Genomic DNA, 25846 nt, shown 5'->3' with positions numbered 1-25846 from the left:
CATTTTTACCAGTTAAGATGAAAATGTCCTTTCCAAAATAAATGAGAAGAATTAATTTTGTACATTTGGTTTACATATGAATAAACAAAACTGGCGCCTTTGAGTCAAAATGCATGGAGACAAGGTAAAAACGATATCGCTAAAAAATTTTTTTTTTTTTGTGAGATTTTTGATTTTTTTTTTTTTTTTTTTTTTTTTGAATCATATTGTTTGTTTTTCCCTTTTTTTTTCTTTTCAAAATATAAAACCTACTGGAGGAGAGGACATATCCTTTTATTTACTTGATTTCTCCTGAAAAAAATTGTTTAATTAATTAGGAGGATTATATTTGCACTAAATGTGCTGAACTCTCAGACTTAAGACTTAAGATGCTAGTTTTGGAAGCCCAGTTAGCATTAGGGTGTAGGCCAGTTGTAGAGGGTATAAATGTTCCAGAGATTCAGGGGGAAGTTTCAAATGAGGAGTTAGATTGGGAAACTAAGGGTGTAATTTTGGGGGACTCTATGGTAAGGGAGGTGGGTAACACAGTTGGGAGAGTAAAGCGTAAGGTGGCTAGGTGTTGTTTACCAGGGGCTCGGGTAAAAGACGTTAATATGGTTGCTGAAAAGAAGGGAGTATTGAATAAGGAGGACATGGTTACTTTGTGGGTGGGAACAAATGATGTAGGCCACAGTAAAAATGAGGAGTTTTCTAGGGAATGGGAATCCCTGTTGGATAAAGCAACCAGCTTTTCGACGAATGTCCAAGTGGTTGGTTTGCTTCCCAGGTATGGAGTGCATAGGAGCTGGCTAAATCAACGTGCGAGGTGTATGAACTTGCTACTGAAGTCAATTTGCGAAAAGCGCAGTATCAGGTTCATTGATGTATGGAGTCATTGTAAAAGGGATTGGATTGCTAGGGATGGCCTGCATCTGAGCTCTACAGGGGTCAAAATGGTTAGTGGATTAATTTTAAGGGATTCGGAGTCAAAAAACTAAGTTGGAATGGGGGGCATGGTTCAAGCATCAGGTATCGAGAGAATGAAATTTTTTTGGGTATTGCTAGAAATGGAAATAAAGTGACGAACAAGAGTAGTAATGTTAACAATTGTAATTTAGGAAATTTCAGGGTGTTAAATAAAAGCAACTTAGGCATGCTTAAAGTTTTCTATACCAATGCTCGCAGTATTAGGAACAAGATGGATGAATTGAAAAGCATAGTTATGGATGAGAAGTTGGATGTTATTGGAATTACAGAGACATGGGCTACCGAATCTGATGCAGAGTTATTACATATTGCTGGGTATAATTTGTTCAGACAGGATAGAGTAGGTAAAAGAGGTGGTGGGGTTTTATTTTATGTTAGAGACAATTTTATTTGCAATGAATTGGTCATAAATGATAAGCCTACTGATATTGATATGGTTTGGCTGGAGTTGATGAGCAGTAAGGGCAAAAAGCTACGCTTTGGAAACATTTATAGGCCACCTAATTCAAACCAGGGACAAGATGAACAGATGTACCGTATTATTAGTGACATGTCCAGTAAGGGATCCGTTATCATAATGGGGGATTTCAATTTTCCGGGTATTGATTGGAATAATTTTTATCCTGGTAATGGCAAAGAAGAGGAATTTTTAAAAGTAATTGGTGACTGTTTCTTAGATCAAGTTGTAACTCAGGGAACTCGAGAGGAGGCAATTTTGGATCTAGTTTTTTGTGACATAGGTAGTTTTGTTCAGGGGTTGAGTGTAGGGGAGCATATTGGAGATAGTGATCATAACAGCATTAGGTTCCGGGTTAAATTTGAAGTGTGCAAAGATGATAATTTTAGGTTTGTGCCCAATTTCAGAAACACTGATTTTGTTGCACTTAGGCAGAGCTTGAAAGAGGTTTTTTCGTCAGGGTTGGAAAATAGCGATGTAGATCAGCAGTGGACGGAATTTAAGGATAAACTTGCTAAAACCGTTGGGGACTATGTTCCATTTAGGAGAAAAGGTGTTAATACCAAAATTTGGCCCATGTGGTTCTCCAGGGAGACTAAAGAAGCTCTTAATTATAAGCAAGCCACTTTTCGTAAGTTTAAAGAAACTGGTCAGAGTGCGGAGAGGCTCCAGTATGGTAAGGCAAGGCGAAATTTTAAGTATTTGGTACGGATTCAGAAAAGGGAATTGGAGCAAAGGCTGGCAGATGACATTGATGGGAACCCTAAGAGGTTTTTTGCTTACGCTAATTCTGGGAAAGCTCGAAACAGTCAAATTGGGCCTTTGGTTGATGAGTATGGAAATTTAATCCAAAACAATAGGGATATTGCAAATGTTCTGAATAACTTTTTTTCCAGTGTGTTTAACGATAACTGTATCTCAACAGTTGACACTAACAAGACACAAGCTATTATACAGCTTGAGGATTTTGTATTTTCCAGGGAGGAGGTTTTATTTCATTTGAAAAAGATTAAAGCAACTAAAGCTCCGGGACCAGATAATATTTATCCAAAAATTTTAGTTGAATGTGCAGAGGAATTAGTGGATGTTATTTTGAATATTTTCAATGCTTCTTATAACTCGGGGACGGTGCCAGAGGACTGGAAGCTGGCTAACATAACGCCACTCTTCAAGAAGGGGTCTAAAGGTCTTGCTGGGAATTATAGACCTGTAAGTTTGACTTCGGTGATTTGTAAGACTTTCGAAACTTTGATCAAAATTAAGATCATGATGTTCTTAGGGACTAATAGTCTGTTGACTAGTTTGCAGTATGGTTTCAGGAAAGGTAAATCCTGTACTACTAATTTATTGCATTTCTACGACAAGGTTACCTCAGCTTTAGATAACAAAAAATGTGTGGATGTTGTTTATATTGACTTTCAAAAAGCTTTTGACAAGGTACCGCATGTTGCTCTTCTCAGCAAGTTAGCTGACATTGGAATAGGAGGAAAAACTTTACTTTGGGTTAGAAATTGGCTTACTGGTAGGAAGCAAAGAGTAGTTGTGAGAGGAAATCATTCTAATTGGAGTGATGTTTTAAGTGGGGTTCCTCAGGGATCAGTTTTAGGGCCTCTTTTGTTTATTATATTTATGAATGACATCAATGAAAATATTTCTGGAAGCATGAATTGTTTTGCTGACGATGTAAAAGTTATGGGGATTGTTGAAAATGAAGAACAAGTAAAACAGCTGCAAGAGGATTTAGATCATATTACTAAGTGGGCAGATAAATGGGGTATGGCAGTTAATGTAGGGAAATGTCAAGTGCTACACTTAGGTCATGGAAATAAGCGTATGAGATATCATTTACAGGGTTCAGTCATAAATCAGGCAGAAAATGTTATTGATCTGGGTGTCTTTATAAATGAGGACTTCAAGTTTAGTCAACAGTGCAGTATTGCTAGTAACAAAGCCAACAAAATGCTTGGGTTCATCAAGAGATCTATTTCAAACAATTCTAAGAAAGTTCTTCTGCCTTTATATAGGAGTTTAGTAAGACCTCATTTGGAGTATGCTGTTCAGTTTTGGTCGCCTTATCTGAAGAAAGATATTTTCGTATTGGAAAGGGTTCAAAGAAGGGTAACTAAATTAGTAAGGGGACTCTCAGATTTAGATTATGATACCAGACTTAATAGGCTTAACATGTATAGCCTGGAGCAAAGGAGAGTCAGAGGGGACATGATTCAGTTATTTAAATTTATCAAAATGAAAGATGTAAATGGATTAAATTTTTGCGGGAAAGCAGGACAAGGGGTCATTGTTTTAAGCTATTTAAATCTCAGGCTAACTTGGAAATCAGGAAAAACTACTACTTTAGCAGGGTCGTGGGCACTTGGAATAGCTTACCGGAAGAGGCGGTAATGAGCAAGGGAGTGGATAGCTTTAAGAGGGCCATTGATCTTCATTGGGGACTAATTAATTGACTAGGACCAGCCTAGCTGGGCCCAGAGCCTGTTGCTGGTCGTCACATTTGTATTTGTATTTGTATTTGTTATTTTTAAGTTTCGCGGTAAATTTTCAAAATGGCGTCCCGCATTTTCAAAATGGTGCCACGTTGTAGATTGTCCTTTTTCACCAGTTAGAAGAAAATGTCTGTTCCAAAATAAATAAAGAGAAGTACAATTGTGTTTATAAAACACATAAATTTAAAAAAAAATGGAACCCTTGCGTCTAGAGAAGGTGGAAAGAATACTGCTGAAATCCTTTTTTTCTTCTGCTGGATCTTTCATTTCATTTTTTTTTTTCGTTTTGTTTTATATTGTTTGCTTTTCTTTTATTTATTCATTTTTTGACACTCAGGCTTCGATTTTTATAAAATTTTGCATGCATTTGGAAAAGCAAAAAAATATTTTTGTAGAATCGCAAATGGTTTAGGTTTTACATGCTGTTCAAGTTTTTGGTATTTTGTTGTTTTCTTTATCAAGGAACTAACTCGTCTTTTGGTTGAAAGCTGTGATGTTTCTAGAAGTTTTAAAAGCTGAAAAAAAAAAAAAAAATAATAATAATGATCTTCTTTTTTTATTTATTTATCGTGATGTGTTTTGCTTAAAGATAAATTAATGCAGATTATAGTTTGCAAAAGATGTGTTAAATAATATCTGGGCAGGGGTGCCCGTTCCACCCAAGTTCAATTCCCCCCCCCCTCCAAAATGTTTCCTCAACCCTCTTTTCCTTTTTTATTTTTCAGCTCGCTTTTTATTTTATTAATTTTTTTAAATATTTTTTATTTACTTATTTATTTTAATTATCATTTTATAAGAAAAGTTCTTTGCTACGCCAATGACATATACACACATACTAAATAAATAAATGGTATAAAATAAATTAAGTAATTTGAATTAAAAAGTTTGGCTATCATTTTTTGAGATTTGGCTACCATTTTGTGAGGATCTGGTAGCCATTGGCTACCAATTCAAAATTTGAGTTTTGAGGTATATTTAACTTGTTCAGTTGAACGACATCATTCATTTAAAAAGATACAAGTGATCTCTCTGCACTACATACTCACTACATTCGAAATGTTTCATTAGATCAGCAATATTCTTTGAAGGAAAAATAACTAAACTTATCTAAAAGTAGGAAAATATTGCTATGGAAAATGAATTTGAAAAACTTTATTCAGGTTTAGATGAATAAAGCAATTAAAGTTCATTTTGTAAGATATTTCTCAATTGCCGAATAGTAAGACGTGTTTTCTATTCCAAAAATCGCAGGTTCCATTTCAGTACGTCACAAAATTAAGTTATTAAATTTTATTATATAAAAAAATAAACTGTGTGTTACGGCAAAATTGAATTTATGTAAAATAGTGCACTAATTCTAAATAGAAATATCATACCTACAAGCGTAGTATGATCACAGGTGAAAATGAAACAAAAAAAAAAAATTAATCTGTACTTCAAGTTAAGTTTTTTTTAAATGTAAAACATGAAATAAATAACAGAGAGAACTACAAAAAAGAAGAAAAAAAAGAAAGAAACAGGCGGCAATTTTAAACACGAGAATAAAGAAATGTTTTTTTAAACCATGTACTTTAAATAACATAAACTTAACAAATTATAATCATAAAACATCTGCTTTTTACATAAAAACTGGCGTAAATTGTCGAAACTGACCTTTTTTGACCCCAAAACAAACATCTGTCAACCAAATCCATCTGTCAAAAGAAAGAGGTGCGGTCCTTCAAACATTTTTTTCCAGCGACACTACTGTATACATACATATAGTTACATTTCATTATACCAATAGGTATAACGAAAAAAGTAACAACAAATAAAATGGCAGCTCAGCCGGAGTACCGGATAATTTAATTAAAAAAAAAGACTCATGTAAATATTAGGGAGCTTCAAAATTATTCCAGTGCCAATGGGAACAGAAAAGAAACACGCACAACACTTTTTTTAATGGAGGAAAAATTAGGCAGTAATAATCCTTATTTAAAACCTCTGGATAATGGAAATGAAATTTTAAATTAAGCAACTTGGAAGTCGCCAAACAAATTAAAAATAATGTCAAATCAATATAGATAGTAGTTGATAGAATGAATGTTATAGAAAACAAAAGTGATAAAAGGTACTTTTAGAAATAATTTTCGCGACAGAAAGTGTGGGAAGGACCAAAGAAGTTACACAAAACGTTACTAATGGATACATAGGAAAAATTGCAAATGAAGAACTGCAACGGTTAAAGGAAAATGATGAATAAAGGAGAAAGTAAAAAGGTTCTAACTGAATATATTGTACTCCACTGAGAAAAAGGAAATTTGAGATTGATTAATGAGTTTAAATCAGGGCTGGCAAGTTTCTGCCGGAGTGGTTAAAACCACTAGTAGAAACCGATTAAAACCGGCATGGCAAAAACCACTTCTTGAACCTTGAAAAGGTGGTTCCAAAAATCTAAATAGTTTCTCAATTTAATATGCACAAATGAGAAACTTTAGAATATTCTTGCAACAGAAGAGCTAGCAGGCAATGCATCAAGGAACAAGCAATATTCATAAAACTTTCAAATTGTATATTTTTTTAAACTGGTCCATCATGTAGTAACTAGGGTAGTGGTAAAAATTCGACTGGAAAAATGAGTTTCGAGAAGTGGGGCCATATTGTTTTGCAAAGCTGTAATATTAAGTACAAAATCTAGATTAATATTGGGAAGTAAAATTTGACACTTTCTTCTTGAAACACATGATAATTTCAATCACAAGCAACTTAGATGAAGCTTATTTGCGAGCAAATTACAAACAGTAATGCCAGTTTAATTCTGTATGTCATTCCTCTATCCTAAGAACCCATAGATGATTTTCGTCCTTTGTTAGATTAATCCAAATATTACGAGCATCAGCAATTGAAAAGTTCCCTTTCTGAACTAAATCAAGAGCACTAGCATAACATTTTATTTTTTACAATGAAGAAATGAAGTTTAATTTTTTAGTTTAAACAAATATCATTTTTAATTACTTTAGTTTTTAAAAATGATTTAAAGTTTTTGCCAGTTTCTGCCGGTTTTAACCGGTTATAACCAGTTTCTGCCACTGGCACGGTAAAAACTAGTTTCTGCCGGCAGAAAGCCAACCCTGGTTTAAATTAAAGGTGAATGCATTTCAAAAAAAAAAGAAAATGCGATTTTATCACAAGTGCATCAATGCAAGGTTAAAAAGTGCTTACTGTTCAAAAGAACAATCATTCATTTTTTAGGTGAACGAACGGATATGTTCATTTTAAGGATTAGTTCTTTTTGACCCATTCATTCATGAATGACACATCCCTACACGTAATCAAACTAAACACAAATCATGCCTTTAATGTTACTGGAGTTGAACATTTTAAATGTTTCCTATTTTGGAAAGAAGAGCACCAGCCCTCCATTGTCCCCTCTGTATATGCCCACACACACATAGAAGTGCCTAAAGCGCTACTTAAGTATTAATTTCTTCTAATTTTCAGATTAGCATGAGATTTGAACAGCTTAAAACAATGACCTCTTGCCCTGCTTTCCTTAGAAAAATTTAGCCATTAACTTTTTTCATTTTGATAAATTTAAACGACCAAATAATGTCCCCTCTGACTGTCCTCAGCTCTAGACTACCAGACTAAACATATTAAAGCCTTTTTAAGTCTTATATCATAACCTAAATCTGAAAGTCTCTCTTAGTAACCTAGTAGCTCTCTTTTGAACCTTTGCGATTTTGTACATAGGATTCTTACATTTAGCTTCAAGTAAATTATTCCATTCACTTCATTGCTATTAATTTTGCCCTTGAACGTTATCTTTTTGTCAGTTTATTGATTAAAGCCTTACACCATTAAATTATGAATTGATTGAAATATCTCATCACTTTTGCATACCTGCCAACATCTACTGGGAAAAAATCCAGCAGATGATTGAGACACATCACATTTTTCATTGTTATTTAAGGAAGAATAACAGATTTTTTACCATGCATTAAAGTCCTATCAAATGCAAGTTTCTTGCTTCATATACACAATCAAGAGAAATGCTAAAAATGAAAGAATCTCTTGGAAAAACCAGTAGAGTTGGCAAGAAGGCATTTACATCAAACTTCATTATAAAAAAATTGTTTTATAGAAGTTCACTTGTAAGGGAACTAATAACGGTATATCTTCAATTTAACTACACAATTTAACAATTTCCTCAATTTAATGATACATTTTGTCGTGAAGCTCGACATATATTTTACGGCTCTCCTCTCTTTCCTCCATTCTCCTTTATCTCCAAGGACACAACTCCGACCTCCATAGCTCTCGGAAGGAAGAAGAGGCATTTGGTCGAAAAATTATTATATGAAAATGGCAACACAGAGTTGAGCCCCGGTTTGGCACGTATGTAAAATTCAGTGCAGCTACATCAATTTAACGGGGTTACATGAAAAACACAGTACCTCGGTAATGACAACACAGGCTGTAGAAAGGCACAAAAAGAAGTTACTTGTAAGATATTTTAGGGAAACGCAACTAGCTGCTGGCAAGCTCCACTCCTTCTCTCCATTCACCACACTCAACACAAGCTGGCTCTAATGCTAGAATGTCGGACAATTGTAGATCCTTTGGTGAATGGCTTTCACATCTTTCACTTTGGAGAACTACAGGCAGCCATGCTTGATCAGGGTTATACCCTTTACCTCTTCTGTAGCTTTTGAGACAAAGGTGTCGGGAGAGTCTCTTGGAAAGGCTTTTTATTTATAGCATCGTCAACAGTCGCTTCTCTCTTCACGGAGTCTGGATACTGTTTTTCTCATGATGAAGAAATGTTCATGCTGGCTTATTTAGGTGGGGGGAGGAATAAAAAGCATATTCAAAAAAAATTAAAATCCCAAAAGAACACAGGGCAACCCCGTCAAATTGATGTAGCAGCACTAAATTTTGCACATGTGCCAAACCGGGGTCCAACTCTGTGTTGCCATTTTTGCACAATAACTTTTCAAACAAATGCCACTTCTTCTTTTCAAGAGCTATGGAGGTCGGAGTTTTGTCCTTGGAGATAAAGGAGAATGGAGGAAAGAGAGGAGAGCCGTAAAATATATGTCGAGCTTCACGACACATTGCACTGGTCCAGATTTAACTGCATTGAATGTCTATGCTCCTTGATTTAATGATTACTTTTTTCTGTCCCTTGACAATCATTAAATCAAGGTTATACTTTACATTTAGAATGTACAAAAAAATGTTATTTAAGTACTTACATCCAGAGTATTCAGAGCAGGATAGTTGGAAATTTCTGGAGATATGGACTTCAACGAGTTTGACGCAAAAATCAACTTTGTGAGATCAACATGATCCCACCAGCGGTCATCTTCAGATGATTCCAAAGATAACGATAAGGCTTTTGTTTCTTCAGCAGATAGCTTGTTTAAATTCCAAACAACGTCAGGCACTGAAACGAAACAGAATTTTAAATCCTCAAGAGAGCAGAGGCGGCAAATGGCGGGGGGCGGGGGGGGGGGGAGAAGGCGGTTGCACCCCCCCCCCAAATTGTTCACCATGAATAATAAAAAAAAATGGTTAAATTCATTTAGATAACTTAGAAAACCATTTGCCTGCATTTTCAGAACAGAAAAAACTGATGGAGAATAATTGTTTGCCTTAACTAAATAAGTAGTATCTTCATATGGGTTAAATATTTGAAAATTGTATGCTCCATGTTATGATGCTGCATCTTGTATGAAATGCCCGTTCAGTGTTGAGACTGCGCAATTTTTAAGCATAAACTCCACACATGTCATTTTACAAAGCATTTTATGCTCATATTATAACTTATTGTTTAACTAGTAAGTGTTCATTGATTCCTTGTACTAGAAACACATTTTAGCAACTTGATGTATAACATGCTTTCTTAGAAACTATTTGTAAAGATATGCTCTTTTTGAAAAACAACCCACATCAAAAAATACTTTCACATCAACAAATATATCTTAAGGCTCTGTACTTGAAAATTTTGAATGACACACGATCTGTATTCAAGAGTTAAATCTATAAAAGCCCACTCGAAGAATTACTGGAAAGCGACCCTTTCAATGATAGAAAACTTGATGTCAATTTAATATGTATGACTGTTTGAATTTCTGTTTACTTTTTTTTATACTGTGGAGCATTTTTTGAACTATTGTACACTCTTATTACATAAATTTCAATCCGCTAATCTTTATTCTTGGATTGAGAATTGAAACTCTTAGCAATTTTCTCACAAGAAGTATGCTTGAACCAAGTGTGGAACTTTGTGACAAAACTTTCTACAGAATTTTTTACTGTATGCCAATGTAGAAGAGGTGACAAAACCCACATGAAGTTTTAGCCAAAATATTAAATCAATATTTTGAATCAAACGATCAATTCAGTTTCTCAAGGAATTGAGACAGGATTCCATGAGATATATTTACAGGGGTCTGGCCAAAGGATATTTGGGTCTGTTAACGGACCCTTCACAAAAATCTGATCAACCAAAACGGACCTTTCACAAAATCCTGATCAAACAAAACGGACCATTCACAAAATCCCGATCAAACAAAACGGACCCTTCACAAAATTCTGATAAACAAGATCGGATCTGTCACAAATTGTTTATTGAAAGAGCAAATCTGAAAGCAAAATAACGCATATTTCAGTGTATAAACCGATAATTTTTGGAACCTTTTTAAGTCAAATTAGAGGGATCAGCTTACACAAAATCGGCTAATTTTGATTAAAAAAAAAAAAAATCGGCACTCTTGTGATGCTCCTGCAAGCAATAAATAATTGCTACTGCCAAATAAATATAATGGTTGTTTGTTTTACCACAGCTAATTAGCAGTGGTGTTGTTGTAAACTTTTCTGAAAAGGCATTGGTAAGCACTTTTCTCTATTCATGATTTAATAAACAATAATAATATATATCTGCAAAATAAACTTATAACTGCAAAGGGATAGTAAGGGTGAGGAAAAAAATATGATCGCTTCAGATAGGGTTACCAACTTCAAAATCATCACCACTTATCGTCTGGCGTTGAACCTTTATAATGACTTGATTAGAAAATATTCTCATCATTTTGCCAACTTGTCAATATTTGCGTTTTTTTTTTTACCAGTGCGATGTTTAATTGTTATTTTGGGAGAAAATTATATGGGTTTTGATTTTTCGATGCTAACAAGGATGATTAACTTCAAATAAACTCTTTTAATTACCGTTTTTTTTCTTTAGATGTCTCATTTTGAAAAATGTAATTTTTTAACATCCAATATGAGAATCCAATTTTGTTCTTTTTTCAAGCTAACTTCGCTTTATTAGGATTCAAATGAATGAAAAGTCTCTTTATTTCTGTTAGAACTCTCATTTCAAGTTTTAAAGCAAAATTCCATTTTCTGTTATGAGTCAAAAATTAAAATGCTGAATAGATGGTTTATTTTATTTTATTTATTTATTTACTTATTTTTTTGGGTCAACTGTGTCCACAGATATTAATGATATGTTTATCATAGGATTCGAAAATGCAATTTTAAAATAATTTTATCAAAAATATTTCTTTTACAAGTCGTTTTTATACTTTTGATGCCTTCACTTTCAGAATTGCGATCTCTTTGCATCCGCTATGGGAATCCGATTTTTCGAATTTTTGATGATTATTAGACTTTGTTAAGAGGTAAACAACTGAAATATCTTTTTAAATTTGTTAAAATCACGGAATTTATAAGTTTAAACGAAATTCTGTGCTTTTTAACCCCTTGAGGACCAGCGCTCGCAAAACGAAGCGCAGCTACGGGACCGAACGTTCTGAAATGGAACGCCGCCATCGGCCCGAGCATTTACAGCAGTTAAGCCTAACTGAACAAAAATATTCATATAAAATCAGCATCTCAAATTAATGGCTTGAAATTTTAATTTTGCTTAAACAATGTACTACTGATTACTAATTATTAATATAAAGACTATTACATTATTAGAAGGAAGTGAAATAAGTGGAATACTAAAACTTTAACCATGTGCACAGAATAAAATGATATGTGCACAAAAACAAAGTTAGAGTTTGACATCGTGAGTGTGGAATTAAAGAAAAAGAAATGTAGCAAAAAAATATGTTCCTTATGTAATCTTGATTAAAACAACTTAGGTCAACGAATTTAAACTTGTTATATTTCCCACGCGGCAAGTCTCAAAACTGCTTCATAATTCACTCGAAAACATTCCCTTTCACTCACTTCGCTAACCATTTTTATTGCAGTTTTCCATTCTCCAAATGAAAAAGAATAAATACAGAAGAACAATATCAGAAAGGATTCAAAAATAATCATAAACTTCAGGCGTCTTGAAATCATTTCTGTACTCTCATCATACGGGGAATCCCAAAAGTCTGGAACACATACGCAAAAATATTTTAACCTTCCTTCCCTCCCCCATAATTCATTCAGCTAGATGTATATCTCTTTCAATTAGTCGTAAAAAAAAAGAGAAGGAAAGATATAAACAAGAGCAATTGAGACCTCATAAATCATATGCGCAGAGCAGTGATTCACTGATGTTTACATAAAAAAAATCTATCCCATTGAGAGGCCCAAATAAGAAACTAAAGCGTGTACATGAAGGTCAAAAACCATGTGACTCGAATATGATCAAAGTTATAGCCATTTAGCGCCATCTGTTATCATTTAAATATTCAATTCAATCGTTCCATTTCGAGAAAGCGTATACGTGACGCTGGGACGTCAGTGTCGATCAGAGCGCGTAGCGTAAAAGTGACGCTGGGCTGATAGGAGAGGAATCGTTGCGTAGCGTCCGCGTGACGCTGGGTGCGAACGGGTTAAGAGTGTCTTGGGTCAAAAAGTTGAATGCTGAACCCTATTCTGAATTTTATTTTATTTATTTATATTTTTGTTACAATTATTTTAAATACTGTACAGAAATATTCCTAGTATAATTTAACATAATGTAGAATGGTAGATAAATATTGATACTTGAAAGAGCGATGCCCCCCCCCCCCCGCCAAATATCAGAAAAACACTCCAGAATGATTTTCTTGACATAGAAGAGGAAAACACTCAACTTTAAGTTTAATTCATGCAGTTTGTGCCATCTCTAAATTCTAAAATTTCGTTTTAACAAAAAAAAAAAAAAAATTTTTTTGCGAAATTATTTGACTTTTCACAAAATTAATTCATTTTTCACAAAATTATTTGATTTTTCAAAAAAAACAGACCCTGTGAAAAATCCTGGACAGACCCCTGATTTATCATTGGTCATGTTCAATATTATGCAGGTATGTTATAGAAAACGAAAAAGAAAATATTACACTATTAAGTAAAATTTATAGCATGAGGAAAGAGGAATTGTTTTGTGAATTGCGACTATACTTTTTACAGGGTGGCGACAGGAACTGTGAAAAAAAGTTCCCTGACTTTTCCCTGATTAAGTTCCCTGATTTACGTTACTAATGATAATAGTTTTCTTTCTTTGCTCTACTTGAAATCCTTGTATGTTTGTATAAAATGCAGTATTTTAAACGTCTTAAGTTGTGTAAAGTTGTTGAACAAAAGATATATTTCAAAAATATACTACTTTTTCAATAAAATGGTTTTTAAAAAAAATATCAAGTCAATTTTTTTGGGGGAAGAAAAACCTATAAAACAGTATATTAAATTTTTCTACAATGGATAGATTATAGAAAATTAAGAAAAAAAATACTTTACTTCCAGAAACCACTTAGCATAAGAATTTTAAGAAACTATTAAAATTACTCATAAAAACATATGTGTATTTATGGTAGAACTAAAAAGTAATTGAAATTATTTCGAACTAAGTTTTCAAACAATATAACATTTGTTGCAAGAATAACAAGTAATAGTGAAAGAATAGAAGTAATGTAGTTATTATTATATAACTAATTGACATATTTATGCAAAACAGACGAAATCATTTGACATCCATTCATAGGGAGCTTTTCTCTAATCAAGAACATAGGTTTTAATGAATGAATACAGCATTTTAACAATAAAAAAATAAAGATTTTTACTTAAGTACACAAGTTAACTCTATTTCAAATGATTTCAGTATGTAACAAAAAAAAAATCTTAAATTGCTTTTGTAACAAAAAACTTTGACATGCAAGAAAAAAAAAAGGAAAAGAAAAAAAAGCAATTAGTTAATTCTAAAATATATAAAAGAATACAACTCGGTTATAAAATTAAAGAATCATTTAAGTCTGAAGAAAAGAAAACCTTTACAATCTGCGGTAACAACAAATAGTATAACGGCAAAAAAACATAAGTTTTTTTAATTGAAAGTTCAATTTTAGCAATTACATTAAAAACGAAAAAGAAGTAATAACTTTTACGCTTTTATAATATTAATTCAAAAACCAAAGATTTCTTCTTGAAATCGTGATTACAGTACGCTAATTACTTCGAGACAATGGAATAAAGGCAAAGGAGCTAAGGCGTTAATTACGGCTTCCTCTTTGTCTGTATGGTTGTTTATTTTACGTAGCAATGAAAGCGTAATAGGAAATTTCAAGCTAGGTAAAATAAACAACCTAACAGACACAGAAGCAATCTTAGGAAGTTCATCCTATGGTTAATAAGTAAGATTCAATACTTTGACGTTGAGGAAAAAAGATGCACAAATATGCGGCAGTGTATAATCGCACCTCATTAATTTTACCTTATTATTATTTTTTTTTTTGAACAGAATGGCGGAAAATGCGTAGAGAATTAGAGTACTTAATTATGTAAAGCAAAAAAAAAAAAAATTTTTTTCTTCATAAAATAAATTTTTCCTGATTTTTTGTTATTTTATCGAAATTCCCTGATATTTCCCTGACTTTTCCCTGATTAATAAAGTTCCCTGATCTCCCTGATCTGTCGCCACCCTGCTTTAGTGATGCAAAATAAATACTACACCAATTTAAAAAGCTTTCTTGGTTATTTTAAAAAGAGGAATCTGAAGGAAATGTGTTTTTTAACATAACTTTCTTGATTCCATTGTTTTTTGACTGTTTCAATCAGGTCAGTAATTTGAAAGATGACTTTTGTGCCTCAACTTCAATATTGCCTTATTATTCTTAATATTAAAACCATTTTATTATCATTTCCTGTTAACCAATATGTATTTTATACCGTACTGAGAAAATTCATGTTCAAGAAACTTGACCCCCAAAACGAAATACTGAAATGCCTCCCCTGCAAGAGAGGACTTTATCTCAGCTCAAAATGGATCTTGTTTCTTTTCGACCATTATCAACAAAACATAACAATGATAGGCAGGGACTGTTAAAAATTGTAACACCTTAGGATTCAGGAAAAAATACTATTTGGTGCCAGAACAATAACTTATGCTTAAAGGCAAGCCCGTCATTTCAAAATTTCCGGTGGGGGGGGGGGCAAAGGGTCGTGCTCAACACATCTTTTGTGGAAAAAATAACAAAATACATACAAAAATACTTAACAGCATTATGTTTCAAAAATTCAGGGGGGGGGGACTTGACACACACAACCCTGTTCATCCAAATGACAGGCCTGCTTACAGGGGTTAACAATGTAGCATGGTTTCCAAAAGATTTTTATTCTAAAAGAACTAGTTGCCAAGGTATTTAGTTTAGTTGCCTGGGCCAACCAGTGATCCTGATTTGTCGGACACTGGTTTTGGCAGTTTTACTATTGTGAGATGAAACTCAGAATGTATCCCATGTTGATTTCTTCATAAAAAAAATTTATTTACAAAATCTAATGACAATTTGAGAAAATGACGACATCATTAAAACTCAATCGAAACTAAAACTCTACAGGTTATTTTCAGTTTACATGTTCTTTTGCTGCCAAAGCAAAATTAATAAAAAATATGCCACAAAATAAATAAAACGCAACCATGGAGCACAACTGAAAGTGAAACCATTAAACAAGCAGTGCAAAGAAATGCATAACTTATAAATGAGCCTCTTTAAATAAGTAAAAATCACATGACTCACTTTCAGAAATACCACGATTAGAAAGATTTAAAGTGCCACTTTGTCTAGCCTGTTTGATTATTCTGGGATGTAGTGAAGCTTCCTTAAGTTGCTGGAAGAAGATGGAATCTACATTTTCATTCTTGTTGGCTGCATTTCGTCTCTTCTCTGCTAAAGCCTTTGCTTTGATTTGGCGGAGATTAGATGACATTCTAGAAGCTGAAGAAAAGGTTATTACCCTGGGGAAGAAATAAAAATATGAAATAAACTAATATTTCTTTCAATTCATAATGAGAACAAAAACTACAGCTTGGGTGTCAAATAACTTAGGTGCTTTTCAACCAGTTTCAAGAATAAAGCAAAAAAAAAATATGTACAAGCAAAATTGCTCTCCTTAATTACCTACTCTACCTAATTGAAAAGTCAGTTCTGTATATGACATAGGGTCTGGTGGGGTAAAGTGGTCATAAAATCGTAGGTTTTCAACTTAGGGGGATAATAAAAACAATAAATTCTTTAAACACTTCAACTTTTTTTGTTGTTATTTTACATTGCATTATTAAAGAACACGGTACATTGCATTTCAGGAAAAAAATATTGAATTTAAGTAGTTTCATAACACTTTCATTTCCCTTTGTATTTATGACCATTGTACCCCATGGGATGGGGGAAAGTGGTCATAGTTTAAAAAAACTGCAAAACCGTTACAAATAACCCTAATTTTTGTATATTTCAGTTATTTTTATAGTTACAAGTATATGTACGAGTATATACGGGTATACACGAGTGTATACACGTATATACTTGAGTAGGCATGTGCATGCATCTGATGTATACATGTATCTATTCATATATGAACATGTTTAATCATATCTAAACAACACCTATAGTAGACTCGTGTATACACGTATATACTCACGCATGTATACGTGATTACCTATAGTAGTGTATACGTGTCTACACGAGTATATACGTATCACGTGTATATGCGAGTGAAGCGTAGAAAAGGACATCATATGCGTATTTTGCGCTTGTATCTCGAGTATATGCGTGCATACCTGAGTATATACGTGTACAGTCGACGTATATACGCATATATAAGTGTACATACATACTTATACGAGTATACACGAGTTAATTCGTGGATATATCCAGTGCATGTTTGTACGTGTCTACTCGCGTAAATATATATGAAAACACGAGTATATTCGTATGTTTACATGTAAACACGATTATATACCTCTTAGATGTATATATGTGCATTTACGTGTATACACCAGTACATGTATCCACGTATATCCACGAGTATATCCGCTTATATACATGTATGCTTACAGAATGAATCCAAGATTTTTTGCAAAATCTAAGTGGTGTGAAAGGGGAGGATAAGAAGCAAAGAATCATAAGGAACTTATGGTCGCTGACGCGCTTCATGCACAAAAGGTCAGAAACTGACGTTAGCAAAACAGGTCACAAATTTGTTACACAAAGATGATTTTACCCACATTTTAGTTTTTAAGACATATTTAGAGCAGTTGTTAAAAGTTACGGCCTGTAGTAGTTCTAATACACGCATCGCAACAAAGGTGCAGCGACTGATGAAAGTTTTTCAAAAGTCTCGTAATTCCAACAGAGTGATTGCGATGCATGTATTACAGCTGCCGGTCGCAAATTTCATCAATAACTTTAAAATTTTCTTAAAACCTAAAATGTTGTGTAAAATTGTCTTTGTGTAATAAATTTGTGACATGTTTTGCATCCATCAGTTTCTGGCTTTGCGTGCATGTAGCGCGTCAGCCTTGAGTTTGATTCTGGATGTTTCTTTTGATTCTTGCTTCTTATCCTTCCGTCTAACACCTTTTAATAATTTGACCAAGAGTTTAGACTCACCCTGTATACATGTATATCATATGCTTGTATGCAAGTGTCTACTCGAGTACGTACGCGTATATACGTGTCTCCCTGAGTATATAATTGTTCGTATATACGAGCATATAAGCGGGAATATACGTGTATATACTCGAATGTATATCTGTATAGATAAAAAATACTTGCAGGTACCCAAATACATGTTTATTGATGCATTTATGTGAATACGTATATATACGTGCCTACATGAGTATATGCGTATACATATGCATATACTCGTATATTTAACCCTGTTTATTGTAAAAACAATACATATTAAGTGAAATTAATATTTAATTTATATGTGCCTTATACTTAAAGATTTAGTGACTTTAGAAGAACAATATTCGTTAAGCCTAATATTATGACCACTTTACCCCATCTTACTTAAATTGTTCTAACAAATTATTCAAAATAGATTCAGCTAACTGCTAATGAGTAAGAGTTCTTGAGACATGTAGGAAGCTTCCTGTGTAGTCAATCTGTTCATAATTCTAACAAACAAAATTTCCCAAGGAAGTTAAAAAAGGTGTTTAGATTTTAAGAATTTTCGTATTTACACAAAATATTTTTTTTTACCAAATAAAATTTTGCCAGTTGCAAAATTTTGTATTCAAAATATAGTTTATAAATGCACTACCCTAAAATAAAATTTTCACATTTATTCGAACATTAATTTCCAAGCTATAGCCATTTATTTGAATTATGACCACTTTACCCCATTGACCACTTTCCCCCACCAGACCCTACTCATTGAGAAGAAATACACATGGAGAGAGTGAAGCAGCAACAGTACCTTGCCAGATCCCATAGGTATGCTACTGGGTAAGACCTTATTTAGAGTTTGATGTTCAGTTTTGGTTTCCTTGAAAGGGTCAATAGAAAGGCTTCTAGGTTAGTAAGGGAACGTTCAAATTTAGATTTTAAAACCAGACTTAAAACATATAGCCCGGAACGGAGGGGAGTAAGAGGAGACCTGATTCAGTTGTTTAAAATTATCAAAATGAAACATGTTAACGGGTTAAATTCTTGCACGGAAAGCAGGACGAGAGGCCACTGTTTAAAGCTATTCAAATCTGGGAATTGAAAAAAAAATTACTACTTTAGTAAGGCTGTGGGCACTTGGAACAGCTAATCGGAAGAGGCTATAATGAGCAAGGGGATAAAAAGCTTTAAGAGAGAGCTATTGATTTAGTTAAGGACTAATAAATTTACTCGAACCACAGCCCTAGCTAAGCCTAGCACCTGTTTCTTGTTGTCACATTTATACCCAGTAGCAGAATTTTTCTAGCCCTTCTGCGACACAATTTTGGGCAGTTGAAAATAATCTGCAGCATTATTATCAGTTTTATTTTGAGTTTTCATAAAATACACAAGTAAAGGTCAAGACTCAGAAATTTTCCAACTGGTCAGCGGCCGTTAGACCAGAAAAACTAGTGGTCACCACTGTTGCCGAGTTTTAAAGTATAAAAAAAGGGGGGAGCGGGGCAGTTTTTTCACTATTTTCACAAAAATAAATAGAACTCTGTGCACTGAAAAGCAATTATTCAATACATATTTATTTAAGTGTGGAAAATTAAGTTAAAATAGGTTTTTGAATTTTTTTTCTCAAAAAATGAATAAATAAATAAGTTAATAAATGAGAAGGTGCAGGAAACTGCATTTTAGACGAGTGTTTTAGTTTATAGTAAATCTTCCAAAGCAAATGCAATTGTGCAGGTAATAATTGATTTTTTATGAAAATCATTTAAAAAGAAACATGATTTATTACACATTTTATGTAATCTTCAATAGTTTGTATTGAGGTTAACTTCAAATTCTGTTTTTGGAAACTTAGGCAAGTAATAGTCTCATCTATTTCCATCTTGCGAAGGAGCAAACATCGCGTCTGTGCAAAAAAAGGCGTGATTCTGAGAGAGCAAACTTAATTGGAAAAACCAGCTGGTTACATTGTGGTACTCGACTCATTTTCAGCTTTACATTTTCGCTGTTACTGACAATGTATGACTCGGGAGAGGAACAGTAGTTTTTGCAGAACATTTTTTAAGAAATTGAGTTTGCAGACAGTTTTAAATTTTATCTAGGTCTGGTGACAACAAGCAACAGGCTCTGGGCCAGGGTTTCCACTACAGCCCCATTTTGCACTAAAGGCAAAAATATTATCTCAATTAGGAAAATAAAGCTCAGCACTTTCACTCAAATAATAATGAAAAAACTGATGCTTGATCAGAGAGAGGAAGCAAGCATAGCGATTTCATCTTAATTTTGTTATAAATCTTACCTAAGATGTTCAAATTACTATTAAGTTGAACAATACTTTGTTTTACGGTGTATTATGTCTGCCCAATAGTAGGAAGGGGAGACCTGTACTATTTGAAAATCAAACGTGTGTTCTCAATTTGTGATACAAATTTAATGCAGTAAAACTGAAAAAAAAAAAAACAACTGCTTATTTTTTTTTTAAAGATGTCATAGCTGAATTTTAGATTTAATTTTCAAATGGAGATCAAACATATTGAGACTTTTAGAAAAGTTACACAAACATTTTCAATAACTTTAAGATTTGAAGTCTTTTACTAAAGCTCTTTTTTCTTTAAAGCTTTCTAAAGAACTTTAGATCTCAGATTAAACCCTGCTTGGCTGGTCCTAGCCAACTTACTGATTCTCAATGAAGATCAAAAACCCTCTTAAAACTATTGATCCCATTGCAAGTAACAACTGCTTTTTGTAAACTATTCCAAATGAAGTAACCCTGTTGAAGTCAGCCTTTCTCATTTAGACTACAATTCTAGGCTTAGAATGCTAAAAATGTACAGTATTGAGCAAAGAAGAGACCGAGGGCACATGATTCAGTTGTTTAAATTTATTAAAATGAAAGATGTTACGGGGCTGAAGTTTAGCACTGAAAACGGGACAAGGGGTCATTGTTTTAAGCTATTTAAATCTCAGGCTAACATGGATATTAGAAAAAATTATTATTTTAGCAGGGTAGTGGAACCTTGGAACAGCTTACCAGAAGAGGTGGTGATGAGCAAGGAATAGCTAGATAGTTTTAAGAGGGCCATTGACCTTCACTGGGGATTGTAAATTGACTAGGACCAGCCTAGCTGGGCCCAGAGCCTGTGGATGGTCGTCACTTTTGTATTTGTATAAGTAGTAACTGTTTCTGATTTCAAGATCAGAATGAAATTTGCAAAGCTTAAAGCAATGACTTATGGTTTCACCATCTTCTATTTTAACAAAATTGAAAAAACGGGAACATATCCCTTTTACTCTCCTTTGCTCAAAACTCTATGTAGTGAATCAGTCTACTCTACTTTTATTAACCGCAAGTAACTCACTGGAAGACACAAAAGCTATCAGAGCTCACAAGCTTCAAAGGGAGCTTGTGAAATAAGCAAGGTTTTTTTTTTTTACTTCAAGAATTAAAAGAGTGTAATTCCTAGAATTTTTTACTTATTTTCTGGTGCAAGAATAACATCTTCAAGGTTTATAGCCACAATATAAATTGTCATCTTCTTTTTTTCCATTTTTATGACCGTTCATCATTCATGTTATAAAGGTTAAAGTTCAATTATGATAAATGAATTAATTTTAGAAGTTAATAATTGCTCTGTGTGAAAAGTATGTCTCATTGCAACAGAACTTCAAGGGACCATAAATTTTGTTCATTGAAACGGAATTTTGTTTGTAATGCAATTCACAAATCAGAATACATTTAAAGTTCTGACAATTGAATCAGAACTTTAAATGTATTCTGATTTGTTGGTTTACGTTCAACGACCTTGACCGGTAGTGACCAATCGGTTGATCACATGACACCTAAAGATGTCAGCAGTTACTAATCGTTTGTTCACCGACCAATGCTTCATCGAATGCTTTCGGTTGATCACCGGTTACTTGCGCAGACATGGCACAGACGAATAACATGCAGGTGAAAAATACTTATATAATTGGTCAAAAATATCACGTGGTTCAATCAACCAGCTTAAATTGCGGTCACCCGGTAGATCAACCAGTGAGGCTCATAGAACGACATCGGTAAAATTTGCTTAAATGTTCTGTAACAAAAAACTAATTCCCGTCCACTAATGGTTTGTCATGTTGTGCTATTTACCATCTAAAATCTATCTTAATTCTTAAAAAAGTTAGTATTCATACTATCCCATTATTTTTATTGTACCTACATTCAACCTAAGTTTGAAAACATTGAGTCAGATTGTTATTAACACCATGCTTTGAACTATCACTTTTCCCAATATTCCCCATTCACAGGGAAATTTGGGTATACTGAAACTTATGTTTGCCATTTATATGCAAATGGGTCTATTAACATGTAATTTGTAGAAAACTATTCTGGAAAGTCATAATGTTAAGCTGAAACAAGAAAAAGAAAAAAATATTTATATATTAATTTATTACAGGACTGAAAAGTTCAAAGTAGGCCATTTTTATACCCAAATTACCCCAACAGACCCTAGTAAACGCAAGCATGGATTGAAGCAAGAGTCAGTCCAGTTGACTCCAGAGCCCTCTCTCTCTGGTAAAGCTCCTGAGAAGATTTTCTCAACAATCAAGAAATTATTATTTTTTAAATATTTGGGAGTTTTCTTTTTCAAAGAATCTATTAGCAAACAATAGGTAGGGGAAGGGGGGGGGCAGAAATTCATTGGTCATCTTAAAATGAGTCATTATCATTTTTTTTTCTATTTCTTCACATAATTGTTCATAAAGACATTCAGCATTTTGTTTTCTTTTCCTTTTTTTTAAGGGGTTACAGTACCTCAAAAATGATCAAATGATCAAAAAATTTTTATTGCTTATTTCAAAACTAAACACTAGTCCAAACAAAGGGAAAAAGTTTCATTGCTGTAGTTCAAATATTAAAAAAGTTATGATTGGTTTTAGGTCATGCTCGCTATGTGTTCTTATGCGAAAGAAAAACTTTAAATTGATTTATCTTGATGATCGTTTTTTTGTGTTTTCATGTCATAAGAATACCTAAGGATTTTTTTCTATTAAAAATACAGCTTTAAAGTAATAATTTTTGAGATTAGGGTGATATATTTAAGAAAACTATGCATTGAATGAGCATTTTATAAATTACTCAAATGTTTACAGCTTTAAAAACCAGTTTTTTTTTTTGTTTTTTGAAAAAAATTACGTTTTTTTACATAATTAATCACAGAAAATTTTCTAATAAACACAAAAGCAAATGAATGCACAGGTTTTTAGAGATAATGATTGTGAACGTTTAGCAAAAAGCTTTTTTTTTTTCAGTTTAAAAACAAAAAAGCCTTAGGGATTTAAAACAATGCAAATTTTCCTACATTTTTGGAATTTTTAAAAAAAGGATCCAATATTTTGAAATTTTTAAAATAAATTATTGATTACAAAGTAAGTAAGCATGTTATGGTTGCAACAAAAGTAGAATTTAGTTAAATTTTTAAAAAAAAATGTTTGAAAGGTACTGTGACCCCTTAAGAATCATAAAACAAGAATTATGACAGAGTGATAATAATTCATCCAAATAATTTATACGAATATTATACTACTCCTTTCAGAGGAAAAATTATGATTAGCTTGAATACCACGAACAACCTTCCAAACACTAAATTTTTTTCTTGTTTTTGTTGAAAAGATGGACTTCGTCGCCATACAACCGTTGCTTGTAAACAAAAGTTCAGTTTTCGTGGGTTAGCATATTGGTGCCAGTTGGTTCCAGAAACTTTAAGAAATAATCTCTAATATCCGTGGCCGAGCTATAGTGCCTAGAAACAGGCACTTTCTAGGCACTATAGCCGAGCGCTGGAAAAAGCGCTACCTCCTGAAACAATTGAGCCGGTAGGATCAACCGGATGTACAGGGCTACTTTTGCAAAGTACCTCAAATGACTATCCGGGCGTTTAGGTTGAAAATATTCAGTAATAATGAGTCATTGAATTCATCCAGGATTGAAATACTTTGCAAAGTTTTTCCTGATCTTTATAATAAAGAAAATTGTCTTTCACTATCAGAGCCGGTCTTAGCACATGCGGGGCCCGATTGGAGAATTCTGGTGGGGCCCTTTACAGAACGATTGTACAAATTTGAGAAGTGCCGTAGATTTTTTCGAGGCAGGCAAGGATTCAAAACAGCTGCAATTATCCGTCCTGCTTAATTCTTATCCTGATACTGTGATTTATTCTTTCTTTTTTCGTAAAATCGGACTATATTATGGGATTTGAACATGGCTGATTAAATCGTCTCCATGAAATGTGAAATATGACCTCCAAAATTGGGATGGAGGGCCACCGTAGACTTCCCTCTTCCAATTCAAAGTTCGATTAGCGTGAAATAACAAAAGAAAAGTCCATTTAGTTAGAATTTTTAGCTCTTATTTTCATGAAATAAATCAATCTACCCAATAAAAAATTATTTTTCTATCGATCTTGAAAATTGACGATCCTTCACTCTTGGAAGTGAGCGGGCGATCCTCCCCCCCCCCCCTACTAGCCGCCTATATGCACAATTTAAAGCTTTGGCGGAAAAGTAAAATGCACCTAAATTTGCCAGTTCTAAAAAAGCTATTTTAGACAATCTTTGGGATGTCAGAAGTAATTCGGAGTTACAGAGAACGGGGGAGCTCTTGGACTTTTTCAAAATTGAAGATTAAAAAAGTAGTTTTGGTACGAAGGTGAGGTTGGAGGCGGGGGGGGGGGGCGTTAGAGGTCAGACAAACTGCCCACGGTCCCCGGAAGAGTCGTCAAAGCTGACGTTTGAAATCGCATATTTGAACCATTTTTTGTAAAGTTAAGGGAAAGGGGGAGAGACGGAGACCTACCGAAATTTTAGTCCCAGTTAAGTGATGTTTGATGGAGAAGAAAGGCAAATTGGTTATCTTCTGCAGAAAACTTTCAAAATCAAAGGATCTAAGGTGCAATTGTAGACTATCATTGGTGACGTTAGGGAATTCGGTGACTCTTCGAAAATCTTTCGATATTAAAGTGTTATTAAAACACAATTTTAGACCCTGTTGGCTAACGATAGAGGAAACGGGAAGAGATTCCCTCCGGAATTTTTTTCGAAACTGAAATCAATTTTAGTTTATTCTTGGGAAGGAAGGGTTTATGGTTTTTCTCACAGTAGCATTTTCTAGAAGGGAAATTTTAAGCTATTGTTTTAATGCTAAGGAAAGGATTCATTAGTTAGGAAAAGGGGTCGAAGACCTTTCCCCGGAAATGTTTCGAAATTTAAATTTTAAAAACACTATTTCAGGCTACCTTTGGAGACGTTAGGGGAGAATAAGGGGAGGAGGGTTGTGAAATTCATGACTCTTTCTTCTTGGAAATGTTTTAAAAATCAAAACTTAATTTTGTAATTTTTGTCAGTTTTTTGTGATAAAGTTGAGGTAAGAGTGGGCGTTCAAGTAATCTCCTCCCGATTTTTTTTTTTGAAATTGAAGTCTTAAAAACGCATTTTCAGTGACGTTTGAAGGTATGCAGGGATTTGGTGACTCCCCAAGAAATATTTTGGCATTGAAGATTTAAAACCAAATTTCAGGCTATCTATACCGTTTAGGAGAAGACTGGAAGCTATAGGCAATTTGCGTTCTATAGAATTTTATGGTGATGTGTTGCGCATATCAAGCACGCAGTATTTGAGTTTTATTATTTGTTCAATTATTCATGTATTTTTCGTAATTGCACCTACGTTAGTGTTAATTCTATATTAGAAAAATTGTCATTGCTGCTGAGTTTTAGCATTTTTTATATCAACAGAAATAAAGTTTAAAAAAATAATAAAAGTAAGTATATAAGTAAAATAAATAGCTTTGGAAATTTCTGCAATTTTTGGGGTCTCGGGGCAATATCCGCATTGCACATGTGCCCAAGTAACATAAATCACGTTACATCACGTTGCTCTGAAGCGTTGACATCACGTTACTGGTAACGTTGATAGAGCGAAAATATGTCTCGTTGCAAAACGCAAATGCAACGGTTTTAGTAACGTTACACCAACGGTTTCAGTAACGTTACATCAACGACTTTTGAAACGTTACATCAACCTTTATT

The 25846-nt window shown here is 33.6% G+C and overlaps 1 protein-coding gene across 1 annotated transcript in view; it reads right to left on the bottom strand.

Annotated features, from left to right (window-relative positions):
* The window catches only part of LOC129229847 (leucine-rich repeat-containing protein 40-like), a 70355-nt gene extending 46909 nt beyond the window's left edge, over positions 1 to 23446 (bottom strand). Inside the window, 3 exon segments of the mRNA XM_054864222.1 lie at positions 9162 to 9352; positions 15906 to 16123; positions 23384 to 23446. Coding sequence (XP_054720197.1) covers positions 9162 to 9352; positions 15906 to 16095 — 381 coding nt within the window. The 5' untranslated portion in view covers positions 16096 to 16123; positions 23384 to 23446.
* Between the last annotated feature and the right edge of the window lie 2400 nt (positions 23447 to 25846).

Source organism: Uloborus diversus, chromosome 9 (assembly GCF_026930045.1).
Source record: "Uloborus diversus isolate 005 chromosome 9, Udiv.v.3.1, whole genome shotgun sequence".
NCBI lineage: Eukaryota > Metazoa > Arthropoda > Arachnida > Araneae > Uloboridae > Uloborus > Uloborus diversus.
Note: the sequence above shows the minus strand (reverse complement) of the source record. Positions and strands in the feature narration are given on the sequence as shown.